Genomic DNA, 12,416 nt, shown 5'->3' with positions numbered 1-12,416 from the left:
GCCGGCCCTCTTCCCCGTAAAGCCAAACTCACCCCTGCTGCGCGTCGACGTCCGTTCACAGGAGGCACGTGGCACTCCAAGGGCGGCGAGAGTTCTCGGCGTCGGCAGCCGCGGTCCGTGAGAAATTGTTCTCTGCGGTTTTGGAGGCTGAATCGCAGTTTCGGCCACGGGCACACAGAGAGGAAAGACGGTTAATTTCCTTAGAAAGGAAAGTCTGGCAGCCCATGGTTTAAGGGGCAGACGAAGGGCTGTGCAGGGGAAGGAACTCCTCACAGGACCTTCCTTCACCTCAAGCCCACTCCAAGGTCTAGCAGCCCCCCGTGTGCCCAGCTGCTTTCAGAGGGTTACCCAGGCACACCTGCACAGGGAGCCGCTAGTCCAGAGGGGCTAACGGGGCATCCCAAGGGTCCCTCCAGGAACTACGGTCGGAGCATCCAGCACGGACTAGGGAGCAGCCGGACCCACCCGGGCACGGAGCATCACTTTGAGAAAATGCCAAGGGAAGAGCCCTTTTGCCAAGGGGCAGCATCTGAGCAGGCCAGGCAGCATGTGGGGTTCCAGGAGAGGGCTTTCAACTTTCCCCTTTTACTGTGTCAGTCCCTCCCCAGGGCCCCCAGACCCTCCACAGCACTCCCCGAAAGGAGAGGGGTTATTAGGAGAAAAAGGGTTTAGAAAAAAAGGGAAAAGCTTCCTTTTCCATTATTTTTTGTGTTCAAACTGGGAGGGACTCTGCTTCCCCTGCAATTTTAATGGTCTCAGTTGAAAGAATCCCTGCCTTTTCTATGCTGTTCGGGGTGTTAATTGACAGGGAGTCCTCATTTTCAATTATTTTCCAGTTTAAGTAGAAGGGGAAAATCTTGACAATGTTTCTTATGGGTTTGAATTAAGGGTAGCCGCCCCCCTTTTGTTGTCCTGAGGCCTAAATTGAGGGAGAAGCCCAGCAATACCCTCCATCTTAAGAGTTTGAATCCCTCTTTTTCCATCACTGGAGAGATTTAAAGTGAGGAAAACTGCTCTTTTCCCAGTACTTAAGGAGAGTAAATTAAAGGGCAGAAGCTATTTATTTGCTATTGTATTAGTTTCAGTTGAGGTAACTGCCCCATTTCCTCTGTTTAAGGGGTTCACTGGAAGGAATCTCTGCATTTTTCAGCATTTTAAGGGTTTAAAAATATATTTCAGGGCCCTTCTTTCTGTGCCATAGGACCAAGTATCTCAGAGCAGGGTAAGCCTGGCATGCACTTAACCCATACACTGCCTGGGAAGCTTTTATTTTTCTTATTTTTACTTATAATGTAGATAGGGCTAATTAGAGGTCCCAAGGAGACTTAGACTATTCATATCATAAGCATTCTTCTCCACTGGACTTAGTCACACGTGAAGTACTACTTAGTAGCCACTAAGGAATAATTATGTAAGTTCACAGCAAATTAGCCAGCTTATCTAGTTATACTGCCTAAACGGAAAATTTTATTTCTTACCAGTTTTCTGCCCTTTTACTCCAAGCAGTTGTTGCAAAAAAGAAAGCGCTGTTATTTTTCAGAAGAGTTTTCTTCTATAACAAGCCCTTTGCTCCACTTGAACTTGAGTCAGAGGAGCCAAACAGCCTCAGCTGTTCTGAGGGTTTTTATACCCGGTGGGATTCACCCCCTCCCTTTTCCTGGGTGCCATGGGAACGAGAGGCGGGCACCATCAGGGGTATATTAACCCCAGCCTTTGCTCAGGGCCTTCATTCCCCCTCTGGGATGTGCTGGGATAAGAGCTCTCCTCTCATTTGAGTGAAGAAGCTTTTTCAGCTTTTCTCAGCTTGTTTTCAGCAGGTGTTTCTGGGCATCTAAAGCAACAGAGGCTTTGAAGATACTGTGAAGAAAACAGCAGGGAATGCAGGGAGTATTTAAGTTCACAGTTTTGGGTTTTGTGTTTAGGGGTGGTAAAGTGCATTTGTAATTTCTGGTTTTGTTCTTATTTTGTTTTGTTTTTTTTTTTTTTAGGAGGAGTGCAGCTTCCAGAGGCTCCAGGTTGTGTCTGCTACAACACTTTTTTCAGCAGATTCATCCTGTCACAAGATGTATCTGCCTAGTGTCCAAGATGATGTTTGAGATTGAGGCTTCAGGTGAGTTGAGGATTGTGACTAGGAGAGGGAGGGTGAGCAGGTATCCAGTTAGGAGTTATTGTTGGGGGGGTGGTTTTGAAGGCAGCAGGGTGAGAAAGGGTGTTTATTTGAGCCCCCCACCCAAGGCCTTTTAGAAGCCGAGCAGAGGCATTCACACGTCTTACAGCACACAAGGTCATCCACTGCACTCACAGGAATGCCATTTCACTTCACCTTTCTCTAACCCAGGTGCCACTCATAATAATGGCCACAGCCTTGGAATCAGGATGAAGCTGGAGCCTGAAGGAGCCAGGCACACTCAGGAGAGGGCAAGTAGCCGACTTGCTGGGATTTGGCCCACATAACTCTGTACTCATACTTTGGTTTTGTTTTTCTTTATTTTAGCTGACTGAGAGGCTAACAGGCAATCACGAGGCCCTCTGAGGCAGACTCATTTCAGGTGCAACGTGGATTCACATCACCGATCATCCAAAAGATAAGTCAGGGCCACGGCCTGGAGTTGGGACAATGGGAGAGTAGCGGGTTGGGAGTTCCTGGGACAGATTTAAAAATTAGCAGAGGGAAAAGCAATCTTCTCCAAGGTTCCGTCTTCAGACAGCTAAAGGGAGAGGTTCTACTTTTGACGGCAGCTTTCAGGCGGGCAGCGCAGAACAGTTCCGGTCCACGTCGTGTTGTCCGGTGTACCGTGTTACCTAGTGTGTCTTTGGGGTCCCTTTTGCCTTTTCCCCTCGAGACCCTCACCACAAGCATGCTGTGTTGTGTTTGTTGTCCCCCTGTTTGTCACGTTCCGTGTCACGGGTGTCCGCACATATTTGTGCCGGAGCTGCTCTGCCCTGCCCTGCCGCATAGCCTGCTGCAACAGGACAAGTCCCAGCGACTTGCAGTTTGTGGGGTGTTGTCAGACTCTAGATGATATTCCTAGATAGACAGGAGATGTTTGGAGCTGTGAAGTTATCCTGCAGCCCTTTGACTTTTGTCCTCGCTTTCTTTCAGACACAGAAGGATAAAATCCATCCACCCATCCCGAGTGAGGAGGTTCCCCCGAGCAGGTCAGTCACCGTTTGTCTCTGCAGGGGGAGTGTAAAGTGTGACTCTGTTACAGCACTGTTCTTTTTCTTTTTAGGAAGTAAAGCTGGATATCAGCAGTCAAGGTGAGGTGGGCAAGGTGAGCATTGAGTAGCGTCCAGAAGCAGTTGTTATTGCTCCAGTCTCCCTTTCCGGTGCAACGCTAAGCATCTGTTCCTGTTTCTGCGCTTTAGGCAATGTGCTCGGAGTACGCCGAGCCCCCGTCACCAGCCGGCCGATGCACCGGGTTCCCTGCACGTGTGAGCTCTGTGGATGCATTACAGGACCTGGTGAGGAAGCCCTGAACTTTTCTATTTAAAGGTGCCATCCAGGTGGCCTTGGGCACCTGCCAAGGAGTTGCGGTGAGTAGGGGAAGTAGGGAGGAGGAGCGAGGGTCCCCTCAGGTTTCAGCCATGCCAAATCACCTCATCTCCTCTTAACCCAGGCACCCCCTGTGACGACGGCCTCGGTCTCCGAGCGTGCCCGAAGCATGCGGCCCGAGCAGCTGAGCGTTCTTAGGAGCACGGTGAGTAGCAGACTTGTGTGGTTTTGGCTGAGGGGCTGCCAAGATCGGGCACTGATGTTTGGTTTTCTTTAATACAGCTGTCTGAGAGACATCAGCCCGGTGCCAGCAGGACCTTCCTGGCTTCCTGCACCAGAGACCGGCATCCCCAGATGCACGAGAGATAAGTGGAGGGCCACGACCCACAGAGGGGATGAAAGCAGGGTGCTGGTTTGGGAATTACTGGGAGGGGTTTTTGAGTCCACTTCGGAGGTGGGGGGGTGTCCATGAAGCGGTCCCTTAGGCCCCATAAATCAAAGTCTCACTTTGGATCACAGTGCTGAGGTGCGCAGGGCAGAGCAGTCCCGGTGTGTATTGTGTCACTTGTCTGTTGTGTTATTATGTGTGTTTGGATATGTGATGGCTTTTACCTTAGGCCTATGAGGGGCCTGTCAGAAACCCTGGCATCGTTGTTAGCACCTGTGCGCTCTGCATTCCTCGGCCTCGCACCAATGCCATAGAACTTTCGCCTCAGGAGCTCAGACAGGCATCAGACTCTCTTGTCACTTTAGAAGCATCCGGTCAGATGTCTTTTCAGGTCTTGTTCTGAGCTGTATGGACAACTGCAGCCTGGAAGGTTCTACTATGGCGGACTAGGACTTGAAAGAATGTGAGGGCAGGTAGAGGCTTCTGGCCGTAGGATTCTCGGGCATCCATCTTTGCAGTTCTTGGAATAAATCATTTGGTTAGCATCTTGTTCCTCCAGGTTTCTCTGAGCCGCATCAGCTCGCCATCGGTCTCACCTCGGTCATCTCCTTTTGCATTCTCTCAGTCCTCGCAGCCATTTTCCTTGCCCAGAGATTTCTGTCCGTGTTGTGTCCCCGTTGTCTGTCACGTCCCGTCTTTCCCGTGTCACGGGTGTCTGCACACATTCATGCCGGAGCTGCTCTGCCCTGCCACATAGCCTGGTGCAATAGGAGAAGTCGTGGGGACTTGGAGTTGGTAATGTGGGGTGTAGTTGGACTCTAGATGGACACAAGATGATATCTGGAGCTCTTAAGTTATCCTGCAACAGTTTGACTCTTGTCCTGACTTTTTTTTCAGATTCAGATGGATTAATTGTGTGCCAGAGGGCCCGATCCCGGGTGAGTGGTTTCCCCCAAGCAGGTGAGGCACCATTTGTCTCTGCAGCAGAAGTGTATGTGGTGACTCTGTTACAGCTCTGTTCTTTGTCTTTCGTTTTAGGAAGTAAATCTGGATACCAGCAGTCAAGGTGAGCAGTGGAGAGAAGTAGTTGTTATTGCTCAGCTCTCAATTTCTGGGGCAGCTCTCAACTTCCATTCTCTTTTTTGTGGTTTAGGCAATGCACTCGGAGCCTGCCAAGCCTCCGTCACCAGCCGGCCGATGCACCGGGTTCCCTGCACGTGTGAGCCCTGTGGATGCATTACAGGACCTGGTGATGAAACCCTGAACTCTTCTATTTCAAGGTGCCATCCAGGTGGCCTTCAGCAGCTGCCAAGGAGTTGCGGTGAGTAGGGGAAGTAGGGAGGAGGAGCGAGGGTCCCCTCAGGTTTCAGCCATGCCAAATCACCTCATCTCCTCTTAACCCAGGCACCCCCTGTGACGACGGCCTCGGTCTCCGAGCGTGCCCGAAGCGTGCGACCCGAGCAGCCGAGCGTTCTTAGGAGCATGGTGAGTAGCAGACTTGTGGGGTTTTGGCCGATGGGCTGCCAAGATCGGGCACTGATGTTTGGTTTTCTTTAATATAGCTGTCTGAGAGACACCAGCCCGGTGCCAGCAGGACCTTCCCAGCTGACGAGGTGGCCTTTCTTCGTACCTGAGACCGGCATCCCCAGCTGTGCGAGAGATAAGTAGAGGGCCACGACCCACAGAGGGGATGAAAGCAGGGTGCTGGTTTGGGAATTACTGGGAGGGGTTTTTGAGTCCCCTTTGGAGATGGGGGATGTCCCTGAAGTGGCCCCTTAGGCCCCATAAAAGCAAAGCATGACTTTGGATCACAGTGCTGAGGTGCGCAGGGCAGAGCAGTCCCGGTGTGTATCATGTCACTTGTCTTTTGTGTATTATGTGTGTTTGGAGATGTCATGTTCTTTACCTTAGCCCTTTGTGGGGCCTGTCAGAAACCCTGGCATCATTGTTAGCATCTGTGATCTCTGCATTCCTCGGCCTCGCACCCAGGCCATAGACCTTTTGCCTCAGGAGCTCAGGCATGCCATCAGACTCTCTTGTCTCTTTAGAAGCATCCGGTCAGCTGTCTTTTCAGGTCTTGTTCTGAGCTGTATGGACAGCTCTGTCCCGCCAGGATCCATTATGGCGGACTAGGACTTGAAAGAACGTGAGGGTAGGTAGAGGCTTCTGACTGTAGGATTCTCAGGCATCCATCTTTGCAGTTCTTGGAATAAATCATTTGGTTAGCATCTTCTTTCTCCAGGGTTTATTTTTCTGAGCCTCATCAGCTCGCCATTGGTCTTACCTCAGTCATCTAATTTGGCATCTTCTCAGTCCTTGTAGTTATCCTTCTTGCCCAGAGATTTCTGTTCGTGTTGTGTCCCTGTTGTCTGTCACAGCCTGTCTGTCCTGTGTCACCGGTGTCTGCACACACATTTGTGCCGGAGCTGCTCTGCCCTGCCACATAGCCGGGTGCAATAGGAGAAGTCCCGGGGACTTGAAGTTTGTAATGTGTGTGGAGTGTAGTTGGTCTCTAGGTGGGATTTGTTGATGCAGACAAGATATCTGGAGCTCTTAAGTTATCCTACAACAGTTTGACTCATGTCCTAACTTTTTTTTCAGGTTCAAATGGATTAAATGTGTGCCAGAGGGCCCCATCCTGGGTGAGTGGTTTCCCCCGAGCAGGTGAGGCACCATTTGTCTCTGCAGCAGAAGCATATGTGGTGACTCTGTTACAGCTCTGTTCTTTGTCTTTCGTTTTAGGAAGTAAATCTGGATACCAGCAGTCAAGGTGAGCAGTGGAGAGAAGTAGCTGTTACTGCTCCAGTCTCAATTTCTGGTGCTGCTCTAAGCTTCCATTTTCTTTTTTGTGTTTTAGGCAATGCACTCGGAGCCTGCCAAGCCCCCGTCACCAGCCGGCGGATGCACCGGGTTCCCTGCATGTGTGAGCCCTGTGGATGCATTACAGGACCTGGTGATGAAACCCTGAACTCTTCTATTTCAAGGTGCCATCCAGGTGGCCTTCAGCAGCTGCCAAGGAGTTGCGGTGAGTAGGGGAAGTAGGGAGGAGGAGCGAGGGTCCCCTCAGGTTTCAGCCATGCCAAATCACCTCATCTCCTCTTAACCCAGGCACCCCCTGTGACGACGGCCTCGGTCTCCGAGCATACCCAAAGCATGCGGCCCGAGCAGCCGAGCGTTCTTAGGAGCAGGGTGAGTAGCAGACTTGTGGGGTTTTGGCCGAGGGGCTGCCAAGATCGGGCACTGATGTTTGGTTTTCTTTAATATAGCTGTCTGAGAGACATCAGCCCGGTGCCAGCAGGACCTTCCCAGCTGACGAGGTGGCCTTTCTTCGCACCTGAGACCGGCATCCCCAGCTGTGCGAGAGATAAGTGGAGGGCCACGACCCACAGAGGGGATGAAAGCAGGGTGCTGGTTTGGGAATTACTGGGAGGGGTTTTTGAGTCTCCTTTGGAGATTGGGGGTGTCCATGAAGTGGTCCCTTAGGCCCCATAAATCAAAGTCTCACTTTGGATCACAGTGCTGAGGTGCGCAGGGCAGAGCAGTCCCGGTGTGTATCGTGTCACTTGTCTTTTGTGTATTATGTGTGTTTGGAGATGTCATGTTCTTTACCTTAGCCCTTTGTGGGGCCTGTCAGAAACCCTGGCATCATTGTTAGCACCTGTGCTCTCTGCATTCCTTGGCCTGGTACCCAGGCCATAGAACTTTCGCCTCAGGAGGTCTGACAGGCATCAGACTCTCTTGTCTCTTTAGAAGCATCCGGTCAGGTGTCTTTTCAGGTCTTGTTCTGAGCTGTATGGACAACTGCAGCCTGGAAGGTTCTATTATGGCGGACTAGGACTTGAAAGAATGTGAGGACAGGTAGAGGATTCTGACCGTAGGCCTCCTGCGCATTCATCTTTGCAGTTTTTGGACTAAATCATTCAGTTTAGCATCTTCTTTCTCCAGGGTTTATTTTTCTGAGCCTCATCAGCTCGCCATTGGTCTTACCTCAGTCATCTAATTTTGTGTCCTTGTGCTCCTTGCAGTCATGCTTCTTGTCTCGAGATTTCTGTCTGTGTCTTGTGCACATTGTTTGTCACGTCCTGTCTTTCCCGTGTCACGGGTGTCTGCACACATTTGTGCCGGTGCTGCTCTGCCCTGCCGCATAGGCTGGTGCAACAGAAGTCCCGGGGACTTGAAGTTTGTAATGTGGGGTGTGGTTGGACTCTAGGTGCGATGTGTAGATGGACACAGGATATCTGGAGCTGTGAAGTTATCCTGCAGCCCTTTGACTTTTGTCCTAACTTTCTTTCAGATGCAGAAGGATAAAATCCAGGGCAGAGCCCCCCATCCCAGGTGAGGGGATTGCCCGAGCAGGTCAGTCACCATTTGTCTCTGCAGAGGAAGCAAAAATGGTGGCCGTTACAGCATTGTTCTTTGTCTCTCTTTTTAGGAGGTCAAGGCCGAGAGCAGCAGTCAAGGCCGAGTGGGCAAGGTGAGCATTGAGTAGCGTACAGAAGCAGTTGTTATTGCTGATGTCTCAGTTTTGGTGCAGCTCTAAGCATCTCCTCTTGTTTTTTTTATTGTAGGTGGTCCACTTGCCATCTATCCTGGCCGAGCATGCCTATGCCAGGTGGGTGAGAGCTTAAGGTATCGGTGTGGCATCCTTGTCAGATTTGGGAGGTTGTGTTTTCGCAGTATCTCAGCATGCTTTTCTGCTTTGTTTCTTTGCAGGTGCTGTCGCTGCCCTAGGCACGCCAAGGAACAGAGGAGGGCAGGTGAGTTGGAGTTTAGCCAGGCTGACCCATAGGTGAGCGTCACACAGCAGCATGCTAAGCGTGTCCCTTTTCTTTTTGCAGGTATCTTCTGGCCAGCCTCCGGAGTCAAATCAAGATTTGAGGTGAGCCAGGGCAGTTGTGCGGAGGAGTCCCGGGGATTACTGTTGTTGAGGGCAATAGTCAGGTTTTCTGTTTTGTCTTAGGTACCCTGAGGAGGCTCTTAGCCAAAGCTTGGAAACGGCAGCACTGAAGCACACACGGAGAGCATCTCCACTTCCGACCGAGGATGGATTTTGACCGCTCCTCTTCCCAAAGCTAAGTGTCGGGGCCAGCGGTTGGGAGAAGGGGAAAAGCCTTTACTCTCACAGGAGGCAATCAGATGTCAGCTTAGGGGACAGGTCTGTAGCGGGGCGGGCTCTCTGGAAGTAAAGGGAGAGGGTTTCCCCTCAGCCTCGCCAGAGGCTTTGCCGGGCAGGGCAGTTCCGACCCATCTCCACATTTTCGCGTACTCCGCGTCGTCCGCCTCTCTCGGCCCGACGTCGTCACGGATCTTTCCCCCGAGGAGCTCGCCTTCACGTCCGGAGCCACGGCCACGGTCACCCGGCAGTCGGCTTCCTTCTCTAGGCTCGCCGAGCTTCTCGAGCATCCTCTTAACTGCTTTGGCACCAACTTCTTTTAGCGAGTTAGTTTTCATCATCATGTGCTCTTGTCATAGGGCTTCCTTTCCTTTGGCATCATCAGCCTCTGGCTCATCTTGCGCTAGGAATCTCGGGTCCCTAAGGGGACAGTGCCAGGCAGTTGCCACTCATCTCTGTGTTATGTTGTCCGTGTCTATGTTATGTTGTCCGTGTCTGTGTTATGTAGTCTGTGTCCATTGTCTTACGTGTCACAGGCCTTTGTCACGTCTCGATGCTTTATCGGCACTATTCCGTGCCACGTAGGCCATATTCTACTCACGTTCCTTTCCGGATATCCCTTATTCCGGCATCTTTACATTTTTACTCTTTGAAACAGGAATGTCTCAAAGGGACAAGATGTTCTCATCCGTCTTCCTTCTCACTTCTGGCTTTGGTAGTGCCTTTTTTTCCACGCCATTGTCTTGAAGTTCCTGAGGGAGCGTCTTACACTCTCCTCACGTGACTGCAGGAGTTTGATAGGTTCCATCTTCCCAAGGGGTATAGGGCTCAAGAATTAATCTTCCAGAGAGCTATCTCAAGTCCTGGCTTACATTGCATGTACCTACGTTGGCTTATACTGTATGTACTTATATTGTGTGTACCTACGCTGGCTTATACTGTACATACTTACACTGCGTGTACCTGTGTTGGCTTATACTGTATGTAGTTATATTGTGCGTGCCTATGCTGGTTTATACTGTATGTACTTATACTGTATGTACTTAAACTGTGTGTAACTGTGTTGGCTTACACTGTATGTATGTAGTTATATTGTGTGTGCCTATGCTGGCTTATACTGTATGTGCTTACACTGCGTGTACCTGTGCTGGCTTATACTGTATGTGCTTACACTGCGTGTACCTGTGCTGGCTTATACTGTATGTGCTTACACTGCGTGTACCTGTGCTGGCTTATACTGTATGTACTTACACTGCGTGTACCTGTGCTGGCTTATACTGTATGTACTTACATTGCGTGTACCTATGTTGGCTTATACTGTATGTACTTACACTGTACCACTTATGCTCGGAGCTGCCCTGCCCTGGCACGTAGTCACAGTTAGGTAGAAGAGTTATAACAACTTTACTGTTCATCTGTCTTTAATGGGGTTGTGGGTAGAAAATTTATCGGTCAGAGCGGGGACAAGTCCTAGCTGTCAGATAGCCACTCATCGACCGCTTCCTGTCGTCTCGCAGGTCCCCGAGGCTACCGATTTCCCCAGAATCTACCATTTGACGTCGAGGAGCGGCAGCCAGAAGACGCATCGAAGCACGTTCTTCAGCGTCTTGAGTAAGGGCCACACCAAGCACGTAAGCGGGAAGAGCGGGAGTGACAGCACGTGTCTGTCTGAGTCCGCTCGTCTCTGAGTGTGTGAGCGCATGCTGACTGGATTTAACCTTGTGTGTGTGACTTTTGCTTTTCAGGTTTTTCAACTCATTTTTAAATTTAGAATAAAAAATCCCCAGCCGGGGGGTTTTTTTTTTTTTCCCCCCGGCTGGGTTTTTTTTTCCCGGGTCCCGGTCGGTCAGCGAGGCGACGTTCATCGCCAAAGTTTGGGCGCGGACCGTCCAGGGACCGGGGTTTTCGTCAGGCAGGAGGATTTTTTTGGAGGCTCCTGGGAACCACGTTCCCGACGAGGGGCGCGAGCGCGTGCCGGGGGTTAGCAGAGCGGTCGAGGTTTGATTTAGTGTGGGTTTGTGTGTAAGTTGAAGGAAGTGTGTGTGTGTTGTAGGGTTGTAACCTTGTATGACTTTTGCCTTTCAGGTTTTTCAACTAATTTTTAAATTTAGAATAAAAAATCCCCAGCCGGGGGGTTTTTTTTTTTTCCCCCCGGCTGGGTTTTTTTTTCCCAGGTCCCGGTCGGTCAGCGAGGCGACGTTCATCGCCAAAGTTTGGGCGCGGACCGTCCAGGGACCGGGGTTTTCGTCAGGCAGGAGGATTATTTGGAGGCTCCCGGGAACCACGTTCCCGAGGAGGGGCGCGAGCGTGTGCCGGGGGTTAGCAGAGCGGTCGAGGTCCGATTTAGTGTGGGTTTGTGTGTAAGCTGAAGGAAGTGTGTGTTGAAGGGTTGTAGGGTTGTAATAACCTTGTATGACTTTTGCCTTTCAGGTTTTTCAACTAATTTTTAAATTTAGAATAAAAAATCCCCAGCCGGGGGGTTTTTTTTTTTTTCCCCCCGGCTGGGTTTTTTTTTCCCGGGTCCCGGTCGGTCAGTGAGGCGACGTTCATCGCCAAAGTTTGGGCGCAGACCGTCCAGGGACCGGGGTTTTTGTCAGGCAGGAGGATATTTTTGGAGGCTCCCAGGAACCACGTTCCCGAGGAGCAATGATTACTGGGGTGTAATTTAGCAATTGTGATGGCAGTGATGGTGAGTTTGTGAAGGTGTGTAATGTGAAGGGGGTGTTAATGGTAGATGAGTGTTGCTTTCTGTGGGTTTTGTTGCTTTGGGTGTCATGTAACAATAAATCAACCTGTAATGAAAATAGAACAAGGTTATCATCTTGTGTTAGTATGTGTTGTATTGCTCTGTATTGCTCTGTATTGCTCTGTATTGCATTTGTATTGCTCTGTATTGCATTTGTATTAACTGCTGGCATTTTGCTGTATTGCTCTATATGTAAATTAGACTTTTACCAGTGTGTCTATGGATTGTATCTGCACTTGCATTTGTATACACTGTTTCCATGTATTTTGCTGATGCATAAATAAAAACCTTCTTTTAATAAAGTTGAGTCACCCCTAATAAAGATACCCCCTGCCCTTCAGTACCCCCACTGTGGCTCCTGTCTTATTTTGGTGCGGTTTTGTCATTTTTTTCCACTGTATTTCTTCCTTTTGCTCCTCACTCTACTCTTCTATATCTAACTTAACTTCCATCTATCTCTAACCCTTTGTTTCTGTTGCCTTTATAACTGTCAATCTCAGTCTTCTTGCTTTGTTTTCTCTCCCTGTTCTCCTTTTCCTCGGTCTGTGTTTTTTGCTCTTAGTCTTTTCCTTTTCCTCCCCACCCCTAAGTTTTACTTTCACTCTAATCCTAACTGCTTTCTTTTCCTTCTAACTCCTGTCCTTCTTCAGTTCTCCCACCCTCCTTTTCTTGT

The 12,416-nt window shown here is 50.1% G+C and overlaps 1 protein-coding gene and 1 long non-coding RNA gene across 3 annotated transcripts in view; both read left to right on the top strand.

Moving 5' to 3' along the window:
• Nucleotides 1-12,079, top strand: part of LOC143696457 (uncharacterized) — a 34,421-nt gene extending 22,342 nt beyond the window's left edge. The window contains exons 1-9 of one of the 2 annotated variants that reach the window (XM_077192762.1): nucleotides 6,541-6,654; nucleotides 6,742-6,909; nucleotides 6,993-7,073; nucleotides 7,151-8,219; nucleotides 8,317-8,358; nucleotides 8,453-8,496; nucleotides 8,598-8,641; nucleotides 8,723-8,763; nucleotides 8,845-12,079. In XM_077192762.1, the coding sequence (XP_077048877.1) occupies nucleotides 8,179-8,219; nucleotides 8,317-8,358; nucleotides 8,453-8,496; nucleotides 8,598-8,641; nucleotides 8,723-8,763; nucleotides 8,845-8,938 (306 nt within the window). In that variant the 5' untranslated portion in view covers nucleotides 6,541-6,654; nucleotides 6,742-6,909; nucleotides 6,993-7,073; nucleotides 7,151-8,178 and the 3' untranslated portion in view covers nucleotides 8,939-12,079. Of the gene's footprint in view, nucleotides 1-6,540; nucleotides 6,655-6,741; nucleotides 6,910-6,992; nucleotides 7,074-7,150; nucleotides 8,220-8,316; nucleotides 8,359-8,452; nucleotides 8,497-8,597; nucleotides 8,642-8,722; nucleotides 8,764-8,844 lie in introns of those variants that run through there. The other variant, XM_077192763.1, reaches the window with a different exon arrangement.
• LOC143696460 (uncharacterized) lies at nucleotides 3,081-3,532 on the top strand. The gene is made up of 3 exons (XR_013185921.1): nucleotides 3,081-3,159; nucleotides 3,234-3,261; nucleotides 3,460-3,532. It is a non-coding gene; the product is annotated as an uncharacterized LOC143696460 (long non-coding RNA).
• Nucleotides 12,080-12,416: the final 337 nt, after the last annotated feature.

Source organism: Agelaius phoeniceus, chromosome 35 (genome assembly GCF_051311805.1).
Source record: "Agelaius phoeniceus isolate bAgePho1 chromosome 35, bAgePho1.hap1, whole genome shotgun sequence".
NCBI lineage: Eukaryota > Metazoa > Chordata > Aves > Passeriformes > Icteridae > Agelaius > Agelaius phoeniceus.
The sequence above is the reverse complement of the archived record's forward strand: the minus strand, read 5'-3'. Positions and strand labels throughout refer to the sequence as shown.